At 48.1% G+C, this 20,714-nt stretch overlaps 1 protein-coding gene across 1 annotated transcript; it reads left to right on the top strand.

Annotated features, from left to right (window-relative positions):
* The first annotated feature begins 8,304 nt into the window (after window positions 1-8,304).
* On the top strand, window positions 8,305-19,749 carry LOC117052637 (interleukin-12 subunit beta-like). The gene is made up of 6 exons (XM_033159607.1): window positions 8,305-8,371; window positions 11,962-12,216; window positions 14,259-14,370; window positions 14,691-14,878; window positions 17,723-17,889; window positions 19,630-19,749. Exons 1-6 carry the CDS (start codon window positions 8,305-8,307, stop codon window positions 19,747-19,749), a joined length of 909 nt encoding a protein of 302 aa, XP_033015498.1.
* The last annotated feature ends 965 nt before the right edge of the window (window positions 19,750-20,714 follow it).

The following is a 20,714-nucleotide window of genomic DNA, read 5'->3' as shown; positions in this document are numbered from 1 at the left end:
GCGTTGTCTCGAAAACCAGGGAGCCACGGCTGATCCGAAGACAAGACATCACCACAACGATATTGCATGTCACTGGTACTATGTAATATTGCATGTATATAATGTTCACAACCATATGTACTTTTACTGAAGATGTAACTGTTTATGTTATAGATAGGTAATATAGGTAAGAGTTATAAAATGTATTGTTTATGTTAATGTTTAAAAATGTTGTTTGTATCAGAGGGATACTTTGGCTAGTAACTCCTCTGATACAAACCTAAAAAGGAGGGAGGTATGTGGAGATCTAGCCCAATGCCAGGTAGGGGTTAATTTTTTCTGACAGTTAGAACCCTCAGGGGCGGGCTTAGCCTGGGTATAAAACACCCCTCCCAGTGGGCAGTGAGGAAGTTAAGTGCGGGGAGTTAGAGTTGGAGTTGAGCAGTGTGAGTCAAGAGATAGAGCTGGGAGTTTAGAGTCTTAGGTGGATGTTAGCAGAGAGGATAAAGAGATTGTGAAACGCATTGTTATTGCTATTTAGTTAACATTTAGAGGTATTAGGCCGGTAACATTTAGAGGTATTAGGCCGGTATAGGACAACTGTTATAAGCTTATTGAACAACCGTTATTTTATCAGCAACCACAAGCTTTGTACGCAATAAACATCTTTTTAGTTCACAATATCCTCGTCTGTGGTGAATGAAGTAAGCAGGATCCAGCTAGTAGTCTGAAGGGCTGCTGCTGGGAACTGTTTGTCGTTGGTGCAGCACTCATAGACCGTAAAACGTCCGGGGGTGGGCTGTACAGGGCGAAGGGCCCGCGACACTCTGAACCCAGAAAGGGGAATTATCTGTAAGACTTGGGTATTTGCCACCTGTGCCCTCATCTGCTCAGGCGAAATGATGGAAAGTCCTAGCCAAGGTGATGTCTGCTGCTTTGTGTACAAAGAATGTCTAAACGTTTTCTTGGGCCTTCTTCTTGCTGTGCTGTCCATCCTGCGCCTGCAAAGGCTGGGAGACCCGACAGGCTGATTGGCTGTAAGTCTACACCGTTCTTTTAATAAAGCACTAGAACTGATCCCTCTGGCATTTCTTTGCTTCTTTGCTATCCCTTCTTTTCTATCCCTGCACCCACCACTCCCATGATGAGTCACAGTTTAAACTGCGGTATGTCCTGTCACTGTGTGTAGAAGTTATGCACTCTGGCAGCTGGCAAATGCACACACCTCTCTTAATAGCATGGGCCCGTCTGGCTCAGTCTTGTCTGCTCTACGCAAAGTCATACCAAAGGCCCATCTGGATCCCTCTTTGCTGTCACAGATGCTAGCCAGAGATACCAGGGGGACAGGATCAGGATGAGTCCTTTCAGTGGCTGTGGCTCTCCAGGGTTTCAGACCTCCAGATCTTCACCAGCTCTACTTTGAGTTTCTGGGGGTTGAATCTGAGACGTTTAGCATGCAAATATTGGGGGAACATTATTTTTGTGCAAGAACTATTTACCTCCCCAGAGTCTCCCTAATTGTATGGCTTTCGACCTCTGCAAAGTCATCCCATCGGCATTCACATTAATTTCAAATGAGGTGCTCCACGTTGCTTAGGCTCCTGCTCTGCCCCCACAAGGGTCAGTTATTAATCTGTGTATTAGTATTAGGTGGAAGGAATAACAGCACTGCCCCTTAAAGAAAAGATTCCCCCCTTTTTAGACCTCAAGGCAGGCTGGGAAATGTAGGCACAGCAATATTCTAGTTCAGGCACCCCCAACCTGCAGCCCTCCAGATGTTTTGGCCTACAACTCCCATGATCTCTAGCTAACAGGACCAGTGGTCAGGGATGATGAGAATTGTAGTCCAAAGTGGGCTGAAGGTTGGGGATGCCTGTTCTGGTTTCTATTGGCTCTGCCTCCCAGAGTGGGAAAACACCTCCCTTCCATTGGCTCTGCCCAGAGACGGAAGAAACTTCATTTCCTCCTTTGTTTCAGTCTGGTGATTGCATACCTAGAAAAAGGGGTGAACACATTCGTTCTTGTGTGTGTGTGTGTGTGTGTGTGTGTGTTTATTAGTTTTACATAAAAGTTATACACCATAAACATAACATTTTCACACATAAAAAAGAAAAGGGTTATTTCGAACCTTGAGACCTCCTCCCTTCCCTCCATGGGTTCCAATTCTAAATTTTATTCCTGTATCTTTATCTGTTACATAATCATAGTATCCAAAATTCATATTACTTTACAAGTGTCATTGTATTCCTGCCAATGATGCCAACTGTTTACAGAGATCTCTGAAATATATTATAAAGTTATTCCAGTCTTTTAAAAATACTTGGTCTTCCTGATTTCTGATCTTTCCCATCAGTCTTGCCATTTGAACTCATTTGTTCTTCCAGAACTCCATGAACTCCAAAGAGAACTTCATCCAATTGGTATGTCAGTAATATTTCTACATGTGCCTTGATTATCTTCGATAAATCTATGTATGAGAGCTTTGTGGAGATTTGTTGAATACTACCGAGATCGAAAAGAGAAGTCCTACACCCCTAGAGCAAAAGGCCGCACCTCAAATCCAGCGTCTCTGGCTAAAGCAGGGGTGAAAGGCAAACTCTTAAGGAAGGACAAATAATAATAATAATAATAATAATAATAATAATAATAATAATCCTTCCAGTAGCACTTTAGAGACCAACTAAGTTTGTTCTTGGTATGAGCTTTCGTGTGCATGCACACGTCTTCAGATACCTTCAGCTATCTGGAAGGAATTTTTTATTTTTTATTTTTTATTTTTGTTTTGACTATGGCAGACCAACACGGCTACCTACCTACCTGTAACTGGAACTCTTAAGTATTCCTATCTTTCTGCCACAGCTAAGAGAATCAAGGACAGCAGCGCCACCTTGTGGCTCAAAACTACTATTGCGGCTTTGTATTCTAAAATCACAAAGGCTTCTGCAGCAGCCATCTCACCCAACGTGACAACGTTACCTGCTGTTGAAACACGGTACTGCAGCCTTCCAATTTAGGTACAGTATATCTGAACCAATTCATAAAGAAAATGGGAGACCATTCTGAAAACGTAACTGAACAAGGGATGAGACAGGAAGTAGCTTCTGATACAACTAATGGTGACATAGAGTCTGTAGGTCAAAACAGACTTGGGAATCTGACCCCAAGATGAGAGCTGTCTCAGGACGGAATAGCTCCTGTCTCTTTCTCTCTGGGTCGGCAGATGGGCGGGGTGGGTGGAGGACTAATTTCACCCTGCTGTTGACGCTAAGGAAGTGACAATCAGATCTGGGGCAGCTAAGGGAGAGCGGGGGGGGGGAGTGATGAGTCGTGACACCCTCGACAGATCGTTGTCTGACAAAGGTTACACATCGAATTCTGCATGCGACATCAGAGCAATTTGGAAAGAGCAGAACAAGAAAGTGGCGACCCAAGAACAAAATATTTACTTGGCTGGCTGCTTGGAGAGCAATCACCAAAAATTAGGAAAGTGCAGAATTTTTGATGTTTATGACCTTTGACAGGTTACGAGACGAGACTTGAGTGCAAGTACACAGCGAAGCACACAGAAAATCTTGGGCAAGAGTCATTTACTGAGCCAGATGAATAACATAACATAATAAAATGTTGGCAGTGCGGGGACAGAGGCCGATGGTGTCGTTAGGAGGGACCCTGTTTTCGAGAACCCCGTTCTTCTAGTCCTGTGTGCAAGAAGGAAACCCTTCGATTGTGTCATTGCGCATTTTAGCCACTAGGTGGCAAACGGCACTGCTCGCCTCTCGCAAGCGGCTCTTCCTCTTTGATGCCCCGTGGCACCTGCGGGCGCGAGTGGGCACCGTGCAGTCCCAGCCAAGAGGGCGATGCCGCAAAGGAAATTCTCCTCCCCGCTGAGCTCATGGCCGCAGCTTCCTCTTCTGGCAGAAGGCAAAGCCCAGCGGGGCGTGAGAGAGCAGAGGGGACCCCCCTTTGGCTCATAGAAACTCCCAGCGCAGGCAGGGAGGTAGGATGCCCGCCTGATTGTTCGCTTGTGGCATTTCTACCCCACCTTTTCCTCCAAGGAGCTCAAGGTGGCTCTACATGGTTCTCCCATTCCTCCTGCAACCCCCCCCCCCCATGAGAGAAGACAGCAGCTGGCCCAAGGTCACCCAGTGAGGTCAGGCCACACACAGCAGCAGCAGCATTGCTGGGGCTGCAATCTGGCCCCTGCAGTGTTAGGCATGTTTGGGATGCAGCTGCCCCTCCCTCCTCACCCACTGTGTCCTCCACACTAAAACTTCCTCTCCCAGCTGTTTTCTTTGACTAAAACAGCTTTCCAATCCCTATACTGTGCTCCCATTGTACTGTGCAAACACAAATAATGGCAAGGACCATAAAGGGGGACACTATACACAGCCCCTTACTTATTTAAAAGTCATGGTTGTAGTGTGGGTTTAGAAGCAGTGGGACTGATTCTGCCAGGCTGAGTAGGATGGGGCCAAGCCTTGAGCTTGGGGGTTTGTCTCTGTCTGCCTCTGCCCTAAGCCCCTTCCCTTCTCACCAAGAACATAAGAGAGAGGTCTTCTCTGTGGTGGCTTCCCACTTGTGGGATGCGCTCCCCAGGGAGGCTCACCTGGCACCTTCCTTACATTTCTTTAAGCGCCAGGCAAAAACATGCCTCTCCTCCCAGCCCTTGGGCTAATTAAACAATCTGTGGCTTTTAAAACTGTGCTGGTTTTGTTTGTTAATGTGGTGTGTGTTTTAATATTGTAAACGGTAATATTGTAAGAGGGTGGCCCGGAGGCACTGGGGGTGCAAGTGACTCTCAGGCTTTGGAAAACTGGTAAATAAGAAATAAACAGAGCCTGCAGGATCAAATCAATGGGGGCCCATCTAGTCCAGCATCCTGTTTTCACAGTGGCCATGCAGGTGCCCTTCTGTGAAACCCAGAAGCAGGATTTGAACACACGAGGCCCCTCCGCTCCTGTGGCTTCTAGCCACATTTATTCAGTAGCATATGCTGCCTCTGACCCTGAGATCAGGGAGTAGCCACCCCAACCAGTAGTCACAATCCCTGAACTGACCTTTAAAGCATCTGAATGTGTGGGTGTTCTGCACAAGGAGCTGTTACCAGTCCAGCTTCACATAAGCCCCCCTCCCTGCCCGCAGCCTTGTAGCTGGTTGTGCTCTTCCTTCTTCAGCCATGGGGCCTTGGCCTGGTGCTTGGGGGAGTCATTGGCCAAGTGACTCAGAGCATCTCATGGCTGTTTGACATCTGGAGGAGTGCATCCAGCATCCCTTTGACCCTGGTGGGGGCTGAGCTGCGGATCACACTCACACCTGTGAAACATGGCACTAAGTGGAGAGACGAGACCCCCCCCCCAACACACTCACTGTTCCCGCAAAGGCTCAGAGGAAGGAGGAGAGTGGCTCTTTGTTCTCACCATCAAGGCATGGGGGGCAGGTGTGCTTATTTACTTATTTAATGCCATAAAATTTATACACTGAGGTCCAGCGTCAAGGGCCTCACTGTGAGGTTACAGGGAAGCAGGCAGAGGGCCTTCTCGGTAGTGGCACCCTCCCTGTGGAACGCCCTCCCATCAGATGTCAAGGAAATAAACAATTATTTGACTTTTAGAAGACATCTGAAGGCAGCCCTGTTTAGGGAAGCTTTTAATGTTTGATGTTTTATCATGTTTTTAATATTATGTTGGAAGTTGCCCAGAGTGGCTGGGGAGGCCCGGCCAGATGGGCAGGGTATAAGTAATAAATTACTACTACTACTACTACAACTATAATACACTGCTAGGTTGAAAAGACAACAACATCCTCAAAGTGGTTTACAAAAAGATAAAATAATAAAATTGAGGAAAAGCACAACACTTTTAAAAACAAACAAAAAAGAAAATACTAAAACAGATTAAAATTCACTGGCTTTCTAAGCCTCTAGACAGGCTTCTCAAAACAGGAATGTTTTTAGTAGGCACTGAAAAGAGCAGCAGGGAGTTCCAGAGTTTACGTGCTGCCGCACTGAACAACCGAGTTATTACGGATGTGGAACTGGTATTCATATCTGAAGAAGTGTGCATGCACACGAAAGCTTATACCAAGAACAGATTTAGTTGGTCTCTAAGGTGCTTCTGGACAATATATATATACTGACTGCATCAGACCAACATGGCTACCTACCTGAATCTGGTATTACGTTTGTGGCACCTGCAGCAGTGCCAGTTCTGCTGGTCAAAGCAATTGAGTGGCCACCTGTGGGGGGAAAGGTCATCTCATAGGAAAACTGGTCCCATGTGGCTAAGGGCTTTATGTAGGAACAATAACAACTTGAACTTGGCCAGGTAGCAAATGGGCAACCAGTACAGATTTCTGAGTACTGTGTGTGTTGCACAGGTGAAGACCATTGAGGGCACAAAGGTCTGACACTGCAGCAGACAGGCAGCCCTGTGCCACCCCCACCCCCACCCCACACCCCCGCTCCATTTAGGGCCAGGGCTTGCTTGGGGTGTGGCTGTAGATGTGGCAGTTCCTCAAGAGCTGAGTCTATCCTTTCCCTGGGAAGGTAGGGGGTGCTGGCTGGCCTGTGGGTGGGTGTGAGCTGCTCCTCTCTGCAAGGGCCCAGAAGTGGGCGGTGATGGGTTACCTCTTCCTCCTCCTCAGTTCTGTGGTCTGGGGAGATTTTCGTTGCTCACTCATTAACCTCCTCCCTGCAGGACAGGGAATATAAGACAGGTCTCCTTCTCAGCCCTTAGACACCCACAGCAGCCGCTGCCTTGCCAGCCTGAAGGTAAGGGCTCTCTTTGGGAGGGGCGGTCCTGAGTCTCTGAGCTGCAACCTGCTTTGGGAAGGGGGCTTTGTGGTGCAGGCAGGGCCGGATTTAGGTCTGATGAGGCCCTAAGCTACTGAAGGTAATGGGGCCCTTTATATGTCCAGCTGTCCTTTGTCAACAACAAATTGTCAATGTTTTATTGCATTGAATATATGCTATATGGTAATTTATGGACCTAATAGGTATCTCAAGCCATTTGCACATAACAAAATATGTATTTTATCAAAGTAATTGTTGAACTGAGATACTATTAAGAAGAAGTATATTAATAGTGAAATAATTGCTTAAAATGATTTTTTATTCATAACAAATAATGCAAACACATTGGCACTTGGTAATAACGCAAGTTCCTTTAGAAACACAATTTACAAAGACTCATAATCTATTTTATTTGTTTTTTATCTTATATTTTGGAAATGTACATCCACGTGTTTTTTTCCTTTAATTTTTTTGGGGGCCCCCAAGAGAGTGGGGCCCTAAGCTATAGCTTGTTTATCTTATACATAAATCCGGCCCTGGGTGCAGGGACTGTCCAGTGGGAGCAACTGGCTTCTGGGGTACAGGCTTTGGAGGAGAGCTACCCAAAAGGTTGGGGGGAATTGGCTCTGTGGGAAACTCTGAGGCAAAGGTCTGAGCGACATTTCAGAGGCAGGCAGCAGAACCCTAAGCCCATGGGGAGGTTCAGCAGGACAGTGCCAAAACAGAGGGCAAGAAGGCAGTTGTCTGGAAAGAAAAGGCAGTTGTGGGGTGGAGGCTGAGGGCCTGTGGGGCCAGGAGATGAGGCCACCAACCTGCAGCTGTGTCAGGCCACAAGGGGCCCCTTGAGCAGCCTCCTCTCAGGACAGCCAGCCAGAAAGTCCTTCACTCAGTGCAGAGTTAACCTAAGGAGCTTTCTTCACCTGTGGGGGGTGGCCACCAACCTTGATGGCTTTAAATGGGGATTAGAAAAACTCATGGGGAAGAATAGGGCTATCAATGGCTACTAGCCAGGATGGCTATGCTCTTTGCAGCAATGCTTCTGAATGCCAGTTAGTGGAAGCCACAGGAGGTGATTGTGTTGGTCTTGTACTCAGTCAGTCCTGCTTGTGGGTTCCCATTAGGTTGGCCCTGTGAGAACAGGAAGCTGGACTAGTTGAGCAAGTTGATGCTCTTAGGAGTCTCATTTCCTGAAGCTGGGGGGGGGGGAGAGTGGGGGTGCAGAACCTTTGCTCCCAAGAGGTGGCTGGAAGGAAGGGCAGGCACGCCTATTGGGCAGTGGGTTTTCCACAGCCCCCCCCCCCAGGCAGAGGATGGAGGCAGACAGGTCTGGTGGCAGGGAGTGGGGTCAAGATGCTGCTGGAAGTCTCTGGCCCTAACACTGGTGGGCTGCTGGTGGTCCCTGTCTGGAGAGATTTGGGTTTCCCCTTTGGTCATTTTGCTGAGCCACTTGTCTTCCTTCCTGGGCAGGAGCCTCTCCTCTTAGCCTTCACTGCCCTCCTCTCCAGCGGAGTCTCTCTTCACGCAACCTGATGGCCATGACATTGCTGGCCTTCCTGGGCACGGCGCTCATCGCAGAAGCCTTCCTGGCTTTCCCCACCAACTGTAAGTGCTCCAGAGGCAAGCCCCATCTCCGAGGGCCAAAAAGGGGAAGGGAGGGGGATGGAATGTGGTCCACAAAGGGCTGTGCATGAATCTGTGCACACAGATGCACAGGAGGAGGGAGAGAAAAGCAGGCTGCACCCAGATGTGCTGTGTAGCTCCTGTGCATGCCCCCCATCCCATGAATTGGGGGGGGGGCTGTAATTGCTCAGTGGGACTTCCCTCATACTTGATCTGGAAGCTGCAGTTAGTGCAGAATGCTGCAGCACAATTGCTGACAAGAGTGTGGCCCTGTCAGCATCTAACTTCTGTACTCAGAGGTCTGCACTGCTTAAAATAATAATAATAATAATAATAATAATAATAATAATAATAATAATAATAATAAATACCCCGCCCATCTGACTGGGTTTCCCCAGCCACTCTGGGCAGCTCCCAACAGAATATTAAAAAATAGAATCAAACATTAAAAACTTCCCTAAACAGGTTTGAGGGATGCGGGTGGCACTGTGGTCTAAACCACAGAGCCTAGGGCTTGCCAATCAGAAGGTCGGCGGTTCGAATCCCCATGACGGGGTGAGCTCCTGTTGCTTGGTCCCTGCTCCTGCCCACCTAGCAGTTTGAAAGCACGTCAAACTGCAAGTAGATAAATAGGTACCGCTCCGGTAGGAAGGTAAACAGCTTTTCCATGAGCTGCTCTGGTTCTCCAGAAGCGGCTTAGTCATGCTGACCACATGACTCGGAAAAACTGTCTGCAGACAAACGCTGGCTCCCTCGGCCAGTAAGGATCAGGGGTCCCTTTTACCTTTAAACAGGTTTGGGCCAAGTTCAAGGTGTTACTGTTATATAAAAAGCCCTTAAAAACTTGGGACCAGTTTACCTGTGAGATTGCTTGACCCCACAGATGGCCACTCAACCACTTCAATCAGCAGAACTGACACTGCTACAGATGCCACATAATACCCCCTTAACTAAGAATGCAATCATTTGGTGTGGCAGGACCTACACTTTGGAACTCCCTGCCTATTGACATCAAGCAAGCACCTTTGCTTTATTCTCATTTATGTGCCTGTTAAAAACATTCTTGTTTAGACAAGCCTATTTGGCTTGGATTTTAACCTGCTTTAGCATTTTAAACTTTTCGTATATTTTAAAGCATTGTTGTAAATTTTTATCAATTTTCTTGTTTTATCCTTTTGTAAAATGTTTTGTGTGTGTGTGTGTAGTTTGCTTTTGTTCTTACATCGGTAGTAATGAAAGTCTTTGAGAGACTAGTGTTGGCCTGTTTGGGAGACACTACTGACCCAGTGCTGGATCCTTTGCAATTTGCTTATCGAGCTAATAGGTCAGTAGATGATACGGGCAACATGCCATTGCATTACATCCTGCAACATCTGGATTCCCCAGGGGCAGATGTGCGAGTTTTGTTTGTGGACTTTAGTTCAGCTTTCAATACTATTGTTCCATCCAGATTGTTTTCTAAATTACTTCAGCTTAATGTGCCTGCTTCTGTTTGCAATGGATATACAGCTTTCTAATGGACAGGAGGCAGCAGGTGAAATGACTGCACCTCAACTGACCCATCAGTTAAGATCTTGAAATTTGCAGATGATACAACAGTCATTGGGCTTATCCGGAAGGACGATGAATCTGCATATAGGCGGGAAGTAGACCAGCTTGTTTCGTGGTGCAGCAGGAATATCTTGGTGCTAAATGCCCAAAAGACAGTGGAAATGATAATCAATTTTAGAAGGCACTCTCCCATCTCGCTGCCACTTTCCATCCTTGGTAACATGGTTGTGGTAGTAGAGTCATTTAAGTTCCTGGGCTCTATAATTTCTCAAAACTTAAATTAGTCAGGCAACATCAATAGTATTATTTAAAATGAGAGCCAGTGTGCTGTAGTGGTTAAGAGCGGTAGACTCGTAATCTGGGGAACCGGGTTCGCGTCTCCACTCCTCCACATGCAGCTGCTGGGTGACCTTGGGCTAGTCACACTTCTCTGAAGTCTCTCAGCCCCACTCACCTCACAGAGTGTTTGTTGTGCGGGAGGAAGGAGAATGTTAGCCGCTTTGAGACTCCTTCGGGTAGTGAAAAGCGGGATATCAAATCCAAACTCTTCTTCTTCTTCTTCTTCTTCTAAAAGGTCCACCATAGGTTGTATTTCTTGCGACAACTAAGAAAATTTAATTTGCCCCAGGAATTGTTGATCCAATTTTATAGAGGTACCATTGAAACTGTTCTCTGTAATTCTATTACTGCCTGGTATGGCACAGCCTCTAAGCTGGACAAGAAAAGTCTCCAACGAGCAGTAAGAATTGCAGAGAGGGTAACTGGTGTTAGTTTGCCTCCAATAGAGACACTTTATGCTGTTCGAGCCAGGAAGAAAGCAGAGAGAATTGTCGCAGACCCTTTGCATCCTGGTCAATACTTCCATCCGGACGTCATTACAGGACTTTATACACAAAAACGTCTAGGCATAGGAATAGTTTTTTCCCTTGTGCCATCAAACTGTTAAATTCGTAGTTGTGTAAGGAAGGGAGTTCAGTTGGTGGTATGGGATTCTGTTGCTGTGCTGTTGTTGTGGGAATGCTTAGGAATGTGGATGAGGGTATATTGATTAAGATATCCTCTCGCAGCTTGTGTTAACAAGCTCCAAACTTAGCAGAGTTGCATTCCCTTTCTAAAGCACAGCAGAAACAGTTGCACAGGCTTGCTAAAGCCTCAGAATAACATATATACTCCTGGTATATTCCCCTTCTTCCCTCTTAAAAGTAAAGACACAACACAGTGCTCTTTAAAAGTATAAAAAGAGTTTACTCACAGTTTTCATCCTGAGTTACAGTACAGTCTCAGAAGGCAGGCTAGCTTAGATAAATGTATTTACATGTGTGAAGCTACCTCCATAAGGGAGCAGGCTTCACCAGGCCTCTCTTGGCTGGAAGCCATGAGAGCATCCTGTCCTAAGGTGTTCTTCCTTGAAGAGACGAATCCGAGAGAGAGAGAGATGGCGTCTGGTCTCAAGAGTTTTGTATACAGGTGAGACCACACCCACCTCTAGTTACACAGGAAGTTATCTCAGTCCAGGTAAACAGGAAGTTTTGGCTGGAGGACTGAGATACCCTTCATGTCCACTCTAGCAATGGTATGTTTTGACTGCTCTGTGTTTACATCCCACAGGTGTATTGTGAGGGGAATAGTGTTTGTATGAGGTACATTTTTCTTTACATTGCAATGTAGTCGAAGCAAAATTCCAAGTATGATTGGTACTTGGCCAATAAAATTATTCCTTATTCCTTACTTATTTTTTTACAGTCAGGCTATAAATTTAAATGAAATAAATTTAATGAAATAAATAGATTGGGCGGGAGCTGCCCTATAATAATAATTTATTTGTATGTCACCCACCTGCCTGGGTTGCCCCAGCCACTCTGGGCTGCTTCCAACCATTAGAAGACCACAGTGCCCTGGCCGAGGGAGGGGGGCACCCTCAGTGCAGTCCTCCCAGCCTGGAGTCTTGCCGTTCAAAACTTATCATGAAGGGACGCTTCTGCCACAGCTTCCCCCCAAATTCTCTCTCTTTCCCTCCCCAGTGCAGGTTGGGGATATCAATGAGAAGGTGAACCTGACATGCGATGCCCCGACGGGGCAGCGGGTGAGCTGGGAAGTTGAGGACGGAGCCCTGGTGGAGATGAAGGAGCTGCCGCCCTGGGGTCACATTCTGGGTGTCGGCCCCCTGGATCTTGCCTCTGCCCGCAACTACACCTGCCGGGGAGCTGCAGGACAGGTGCTGCGCAGAACCTTCCTGGCCGTGCGCGACCCGGACTTCCCCCTCTTCCTCCGAAAAGGTGAGGAGCGGACCCCTCGGGAGCCTTCGCAGAATCCGCGCAGAGGCTGCGGGGCCCCCACCCATGATCAAGTCCAGCGGCCTCCATTGGGCTCCAACATTATGATTGGGGCGGGCGAGTAGGGACCTGCCTGTGGGAACATTTATATAATATAGTAGCAGAGTTAAACGTTCTTTATTTAAACCTGCACAGTGGCAAACGGCTATTGACTCGTTTGAGTCTTTCATCCTTTTCTTGATTGTCAATCCCTTTATCCCTCTCAAAATTATTATTATTAGTAGTAGTAGTAGTAGTACCCTCCCATCTGGCTGGATTTCCCCAGCCACTCTGGGCGGCTTCCAACAAAAATCAAATATATTAAAATATCACACATTAAAAGCTTCCCTAAACAGGGCTGCCTTCAGATGTCCTCTAAATGTCTGGTAGTTGTCTATCTCTTTGACATCTGAAGGGAGGGAGTTCCACAGGGCGGGAGCCACTACCGAGAAGGCCCTCTGCCTGGTTCCCTGTAGCTTTGCTTCTCGCAGTGAGGGAACCACCAGAAGGCCCTCGGCGCTGGATCTCAGTGTTTGTAAAGATACACATGAATCTGATTAATAACCAAAGTAATTTACTGACAGATTCATTCATGTACATATTTAGGTTAAAAAACAAAAGATATAAACTATATAAACTATATTAGTGAGTCTCTTAACACACCTTTAAGCAGCAGCAGCCTAACTGACAAACGGAAGAAAACGAACCGACACAAAGTGGCAGTTGGTCCTCCCTTAGTTAGAATGTTGGACTTGACTGACATGTCCATCTCACACTGCCTTTGGGCTTGGCTTGAACAGCAGCCTAACTCCAGCCAAGGGACTTAGCATCCCTTGTGGTCCGCTATCGCTCAGAGATTTAAACAGGGGCTACTACCTGGTGAGAGGAAGCAAGGAATCTTTATTGCACCTGTGGCAACTGTTGTCTCCCCACCTCACCCTTGCAAAGAGGGGAGGAGCCCCCAACACACATAAATTATCCGCCCCCTTGACATAAAGACCACCTCAAAACGTAACATTAAAGTAACAGAAAAGGGTTGTCCAGCAAGCCCTGAGCAGGCGCCAAGATCCTGTTTTCGAATTTGCTTTTCAGCTTGTCAATGAAGATACTTTGTTAATGGCTCTTCCTGGCCTGTCTGATACATTCTATCCGTTCCTTTACATATGGTAAATACTCTTGGCCCCTGAGCCCATTGTCGCAAGCCTTCCCCCATTCATAAACAAAGGACCTTCGCGTTGACAGGGCTGCCCTTCTTTGACTGGTTACAGGTGGGTAGCCGTGTTGGTCTGCCATAGTCAAAACAAAATAAAATAAAAAATTCTTTCCAGTAGCACCTTAGAGACCAACTAAGTTTGTTCTTGGTATGAGCTTTTGTGTGCATGCACACGAAAGCTCATACCAAGAACAAACTTAGTTGGTCTCTAAGGTGTTACTGGAAATAATTTTTTATTTTATTTTGTTTCTTCTTTGACTGGTCCAACCAGTTTGCAGATTGGCGACCATCAGCACTCCATCTAGGTGTTCCTGGCTAAAGAAGTGGTCAGCGAGTCTAAACACGGCCTTTCCAGTTCCTATAATATTTCGGCCCGGGCTTCATTCATAAATTGTAACTTGGGCTATTTTTCGCGGGCGCTCCTGCAGGGGGCGCTGTCGCGCAAGTGGAGACGGTCCTTTTTTAACGCTGAAAAGGATCTTAGTGATCATGCGTGACGAACCCCGATTGTCTTGTGACAGAGTCATATAATTGTAGCGCTGGAAGGGACCCCGAGGGTCATCTAGTCCAACCCCCTGCAATGCAAAAATCACAGACCGGTAGAACTGTAGCTCTGGAAGGGAACCCCAAAGGTCATCCAGCTCAACCCCCTGCAACGCGGAAATCACAGCTCAAGGATCCCCGACAGGATGGCCTGATAGATCATTTGGCTCCTCCTCCAAAGGGCCCATCAGTGGGAAGGGCAAAGGCAGCTGCCATCGTCCCCATTAACCACTCTGCCCGCTCCCTGCAGCTGGAAAGGCAGAAGCTGAGGTGACCTGCGAGGCGCCATCGTACGGGGGCACCTTCAGCTGCTGGTGGAAGACTCAGCACCCAGGCGCCTTCCGTGCCCGCCTGCGCCGCAAGTGAGTACCTAGCCTGCTCTCCTCTGTCCAACAGAGGGGTGGGCTCGCTTGGAGGCAGGAGGACCTCTTTGAAGGTCCTGGAACATCTGAAGCATCAGGGGAGATGGGGAGGGGGCGAGGGGGGGCTTTTGGATGGGTGCAGAGCAGACACCCACCCCCTCAGTCACGGCCACCAGCCAGCCAGTCACCGAGACCTCTTTCGAGTGGGGTTGGATGGAGCTTGCAAGCTGGCAGCTTGGAGCCCCAGGACTTCTCGTTTTAGGACTCCCTCCCTCTTAGAATTATGCCAAGGCTCCTCACTGGTTTTTCTCTCTCCGCAGAGGACCGGGCTCTGCCCGCTGCCCTGCAAGAGAAGTGCCTGCCTCTCCGGGGGAGGTGCGCCTCCTGCTGGAGGACTGCTCCCCCTGCCCTTTCGGGGAGAAGACGGAGTTGGTGCTGGTGCTGGAGGGGCTGGGCGAAGATGGCAGCTACGAGGCTCTCCGGAGGGACGTTGTCATCCAGGACATTGGTAGGTAGGGGTGCCAGACCAGCCCTCCCCACCCCTCCACCCCCCACCCCGCTCAAGAAAAGAATCCAAAGGAGGCATGAGGAGAAACCCAGCAGCTGCCTTTGAAAGCTAAGCAAAAGGACACCTGCAGAACGAGGGCAGAATCACAGGATCACAGCTGGGAAGGGACCCCCAAGGGCCAACTAGTCTGACCCCGGCGCTGCTTAGAGTGGAGCTGCTAAGTAACTGGGGCAGTTGGGACTGCCCCCAGGGGTGTCCAAACTTTTTTCAAAAAGGGCCAGATTTGATGAAGTTGAAGGGCTGTGAAGGCCAACCAAAGGGCTGACCAAAGTTGTTGACCTCTTTTAGGATTGAAGTTCTTGAGCTTTTTTTAGGACTGAAGTTGTTGAGTTTGAGGCTTTTTTGGGGATTTTACCCCAGGAAATAAACTGCCACAGGGCTGAATTAAACTAACCAGTGGGCTGGATTAGGCCCCCGAAATGGACTTTGGACATGCCTGGCCTATATGGAATGGCTCTATGGGCAGGGAGGGACATTTCAAAGGGACATTTCCTCACTGAACCTCTGAGCAAGAGCCTCAACTCCCCCCACCACACGTTGGACTACAACTCCCACCAGCCCTTGCAGTCAGTGTGGCTCTTGTTGGCTGGTGCTGATGGGATTTTAAAACATGGGGGGGGCAGCAGCATGGGAGGGGGAAAGGTTGCTTTTAAGTATGAAAAGCAGATGATGTCAGTCCCTGTAGCTCTGCTGTCAGGGATTTCTCTTCATGACTTACTGCTGACTTTCTGCACAACTTATCTTGCTTCTTCCCTACAGGGCAGGGAGCTGTGGTCTTGCAAAGAGCTCTGCTTCCTCTCTATCATATCATATTCTGCTTTTGGGGGGGGGGGAATGTTAACTGACAAGCAGCTCACTGGCTGGGAATGCCTCAACCCAAAGATCAGCATCCCAACGTGGGTGGTAGCTAGAGCAGTTCTTAGTGGTAAGGGGGTGGGCCAGGGGGCACTGGAGGTGCAAATGGCTCTCAGACTTTGAAAAACTGGTATCACACTGGATCAAATTAATTCTGTTGAATTAATCAAACTAATTTTTTATTTATTAAATTCATATACCACCCTTTGTCCAAAGATCTCAGGGCAGTTCACAACATGACAATTCAAGATTAAAACACAAAATACATAATAAAAACTGGGGGCAGGGGAGCAATTGTTGATGGTTTTGAATTTAATTGTGTTATCTTCCTCAGTGGGTTGTACAAACCGCTATTTTCAGAAATGCTTTTTGTAGGTTGGGTGGTGATAGGGAATGAGTTTATGGCACCAAAGGGGCAGCATCCTGAATAATATTTGGGGGCCTCTGATCTAGATGATCTGGGCCTCTCAGTAGTGAAAGGCAGTAGCGGAAGTCTGGCCAGAGGGGCCCTATTGTGGCCCCTCTAGAGGCAGTGGGGCCCTGGGTGAAGCCTGATGGCTCTTGTCTGAAACTGCCTTGGTTGCACTGGTCGATGATCTCCGGGGGGCTAGGGACAAAGGTGAGAGCTGTTTCCTACTTCTGTATCTCTCAGCAGCTTTTGACACCATCGACCATAACATCCTTCTGGACTGTCTAGAGGGGTTGGAAGTTGGGGGCACTGTTATATAGTGGTTCCGCTTCTTCCTCCTGGGCGGTTTTCAGAAAGTGGTGGTGGGGGATGAGTGTTCAGACCCCTGGGCTCTCACTTGTGGGGTGCCTCAGGGTTCTGTCCTCTCCCCCATGCTTTTTAATATCTATATGAAGCCGCTGGGAGAGATCATCAGGGGGTTTGGGCTGGGTGTTCATCAGTATGCGGGTGATACCCAGCTCTACCTCTCTTTCAAATCAGAACCAGTGAAGGCGGTGAAGGTCCTGTGTGAGTGTCTGGAGGCTCTTGGAGGATGGATGGCGACTAACAGATTGAGGTTGAATCCTCACAAGACAGAAGTACTGTTTTTGGGGGACAGGAGGCGGGCAGGTGTGGAGGACTCCCTGGTCCTGAATGGGGTAACTGTGCCCCTGAAGGACCAGGTGCGCAGCCTGGGAGTCATTTTGGACTCACAGCTGTCCATGGAAGCGCAGGTTAATTCTGTGTCCAGGGCGGCTGTCTCCCAGCTCCATCTGGTACTCAGGATGAGACCCTCCTTGCCCGCAGACTGTCTCACCAGAGTGGTGCATGCTCTGGTTATCTCCCGCTTGGACTACTGCAATGTGCTCTGTGTGGGGCTACCTTTGAAGGTGACCCGGAAACTACAACTAATCCAGAATGTGGCAGCTAGACGGGTGACTGGGAGAGACCGCCAAGACCACATAACACCGGTCTTGAAAGACCTACATTGGCTCCCAGTACGTTTCCAAGCACAATTCAAAGTGTTGGTGCTGACCTTTAAAGCCCTAAACGGCCTCGGTCCAGTATACCTGAAGGAGCGTCTCCACCCCCATCGTTCTGCCTGAACACTGAGGTCCAGTGCCAAGGGCCTTCTGGCAGTTCCCTCGCTGTGAGAAGGCAAGTTACAGGGAACCAGGCAGAGGGCCTTCTCGGTAGTGGCACCTGCCCTGTGGAACGCCCTCCCACCAGATGTCAAAGAGAAAAGCAACTTCCAGACTTTTAGAAGACATCTGAAGGCAGCCCTGTTTAGGGAAGCTTTTAATGTTTGACGGACTATTGTTTTTTTAACATTCTGTTGGAAGCCACCCAGAGTGGCTGGGGAAACCCAGACAGATGGGCGGGGTATAAATATATTATTATTATTATTATTATTATTATTATTATTATTATTATTATTATTATTATTAATATTATTATTATTGTCATTCCTCCCCTTGCAGTGAGGCCAGACCCACCAGAGAAGCTGACCATCCACAAGGAGTTGGGAGCAAAGCTGAAGCTCAGCTGGGCTCCCCCAGCCTCTTGGCACTGCGCCTCAGCCTACTTCCCCCTGCGCTACCACCTGAAACTGGAACATTATGATGGCACCCAAAAGGAAGTCAGCAGCGTAAGTAACCAACTGATTTTCCGTATGCCTGTTTCTTCCCTCATGGGCTGGTTTCCAACCAAATTGGTCAAGGAGATGGAGCTACTCCCCTATGAAGGAAAGTTGCAAAGTTTGGGGCGTTTTAGTTTAGAGAAAAGGCAAGTAAGAGACAACATGATACAAGTTTGTAAAATTATGCATGGTGGCCTGAAGAAAATGGATACAGCTTGTTCCCCCTTCTCTCATAACACTAGAAGTTATGGACATGCGATGAACCTGAACGTAGGGAGATTCAGGACAGAATCATAGTCTATGCAGCACAGAGTCAGCCTATGGAACTCCCTCCCACAAGAACCAATGATGGCCTCCAACTTGGATGGCTTTAAAAGAGGATTGAACAAATGCATGGAGGAAAGGGCTATGGAGGGCTACTAGTCATGAAGGTTAAGCTCTGCTCTCCACATTCAGAGGCAGTAAATGCTTCTGAATCCCAGTTGCTGGAAACCACAGGAGGTGAAAGTCGCTCTTGTGCTCAAATCCTGCTTGCAGGTTTCCTACATTGTGAGAACAGGATGCTGGACTAGATGGGCCGCTGGCCTGATCCAGCAGGCTCTTCCTATGCTCTGTTTCTTCATAACGTTACATAGCAGTGTGAAGTTCCAGGCCCTTACCCGGGGTCTGTGCTTCCTTTGGAAAAGATGGCACAGCAGAGTCTGTGGTGTCTTTATGATACAGGATTCATCTAAACATATATACAGGCTGTGTCTAGAGGGAGAGAGTACAGAGCATTCACCTTCCGATATGGTCCTGTTCCTTCCATTGCTGCAGTTTCATATTCCAAGAGACCCCAGACATCATGTCTGACCCTCTCTGCAGCATAAAACAGACTTCCTGCTTTGTGCTCTGGCCCCCTCCTCCAACTTACAAAAGTGACACTTTTTTCCTGTTCACTTCTCTCATTGCTCACTATAACCCTGGAAATTTCCACCTCCCAAATCCAGAGGTTGATTGCTTTCACTGATGGGCTAATGACAGGCCACCACCAGCCTTTGTTCTTCCAGTGATGCCCATCTCGATTAAATCTAACTCTTGTTGAATCCAAGGATTATGGGGGACTTGCACCCACAACATCTGGCACTCAAAACCTACAACAATAACATCCTCAGCCACTTTCCCATATGCTCAAAGGAGCTGGGAATGGGTGAGATCTCCTGACCACAAAAGGCCATCCCCTTCCATCACCGGGACTCCCCCATCCACTGCCAAACTGGGCCAGGCCAAGTCAAGGGCTCCTCCAGCCCAATAGTCTAATCCCAACATCTTCCAACCAGTTTCCCACAAGTGAGGCACAGTAGCCTCAGCTGATCCCCTTCTTCTGTTCTTTGTCCCCAGAACCTGATCTTGGAAGGTACCTATACACTGCCTTTGTGCAGGGAGCAGCTAAGGCAGAAGTAGTCAATGTGGCAGTTTCCATATGCTGCTGGACTCCATCTCCCAGCATCCAGTAATGGTCAAGAATGATGGAAGTTGAAGTCCAGCAACAGCTGAAAGGCTACAATTCCCCCACCCACATTCTCTGGACTTATCCTGGCTAAGAGCCTCTTGCAAATGGGTTCGCTCAGTAGGTGGGCCTGTGAGCACCATGGACTCTAACCATGGCCAACGGGAGACCCCCGCATCAGAGAACCTCCCCCCTCCCCCAGCAGGCCCTGGCTCTGCCCCTCTTCCAGCCCAGTCACACCTGGTTTGCCCTCCTTACAGGACAAGCTGAAGGAAACCATCGAAGATGCGGAGGCTGTGCATCGTGTGCAGATTCGCTGCCAGGATCTTTTCACCAACTCAACATGGAGCCTGTGGTCGCCCTGGGTCACTGTCCGGTGAGGACGCCTGACGGGACGCTGCTGCAGCCTATTTTGGGGGACTCAGCCAGCGACCTCTCCACAGCAGCTGCCTTGCAAGCCTCCAGCTCTCCAATGAGCTTCATCTTCCTCCTCCCCCTCTGCTTTTGTACCTCTCCTTTCAGCTGGGGGGCTACTGGCGGGGCAGAATGTATCCTTGTCTCCATGTTGATGCTTGAGAGGTGTGTTTTCAGGAGCCTGTTCCTGGGGCTGCAATCTGTTTCAACTTTTTAATTCTGAATCTTAAATCCATCATTTATTTATTTATAAAAATGTTCATCTACTGCTGTGGCAGTAAAGAAAAATACTAAAACTGTTTACAGCAATAAAAGGTAAAAACCTTAACTGTTTTGGACGCGTGTGCTCTTAATTGCCTGCGGAGGCTGGTGGAATAGAAATTGCTGCAGCGCCCCCTGGAACCTCCTCCTGACAAAGTGGAGGTAATAAATTTACCGCATCCCATGCCAGTGCGGGGGGAAAATTAGCCCCAATTTCAAGTATAAAGAGCTGGTCTTCTTTCGTGGCTTCCAATAGATAACCACCTCCTTCCACCAGATAAACTTGGACCCATTAAGTGTGGGATATAGCACTTCTAGAACTCTGAACTCAGAATTTGAGGGTGATAAGAGGAATAACAAAGAAATATGGGCTTGACTCCATATGGTCTTGGTCTATATCACTTACTAACAGTGGTAAAAAAAATCTCCCTCCCACCTCTGTCCCAGCAGCCACTATGGAGAAAGTATCTTAATGCTTTAGATGGAAGTAAACCCTGTGGGTGGGAGCTTAATCAGTAATGTGAAAGACTTTCCAAGTCTGTTTTGATGCCATGTGGATGACTGCATACAAGACTTAACATCTGTACATGCATTTTTTCTGGAATAATGCTTGTAATTGTTTTTAAATTTTTCAATAAAGTTCATGCATGAAAGGGGAAACCTGAGCCCT

The sequence above is a fragment of the Lacerta agilis genome, chromosome 9 (assembly GCF_009819535.1).
Source record: "Lacerta agilis isolate rLacAgi1 chromosome 9, rLacAgi1.pri, whole genome shotgun sequence".
Taxonomy (NCBI): Eukaryota; Metazoa; Chordata; class Lepidosauria; order Squamata; family Lacertidae; genus Lacerta; species Lacerta agilis.
This window is presented reverse-complemented; position numbering and strand designations above follow the sequence as displayed.

Bases quoted from the DNA above. Each gene is read 5' to 3' on its own strand.
- LOC117052637 (XM_033159607.1), top strand. From the start codon at position 8,305: ATGACATTGCTGGCCTTCCTGGGCACGGCGCTCATCGCAGAAGCCTTC. The intron at 12,217-14,258 runs GTGAGGAGCGGA...CGCTCCCTGCAG, and splicing joins CCCCCTCTTCCTCCGAAAAG to CTGGAAAGGCAGAAGCTGAG. The intron at 14,371-14,690 runs GTGAGTACCTAG...CTCTCTCCGCAG, and splicing joins CGTGCCCGCCTGCGCCGCAA to AGGACCGGGCTCTGCCCGCT.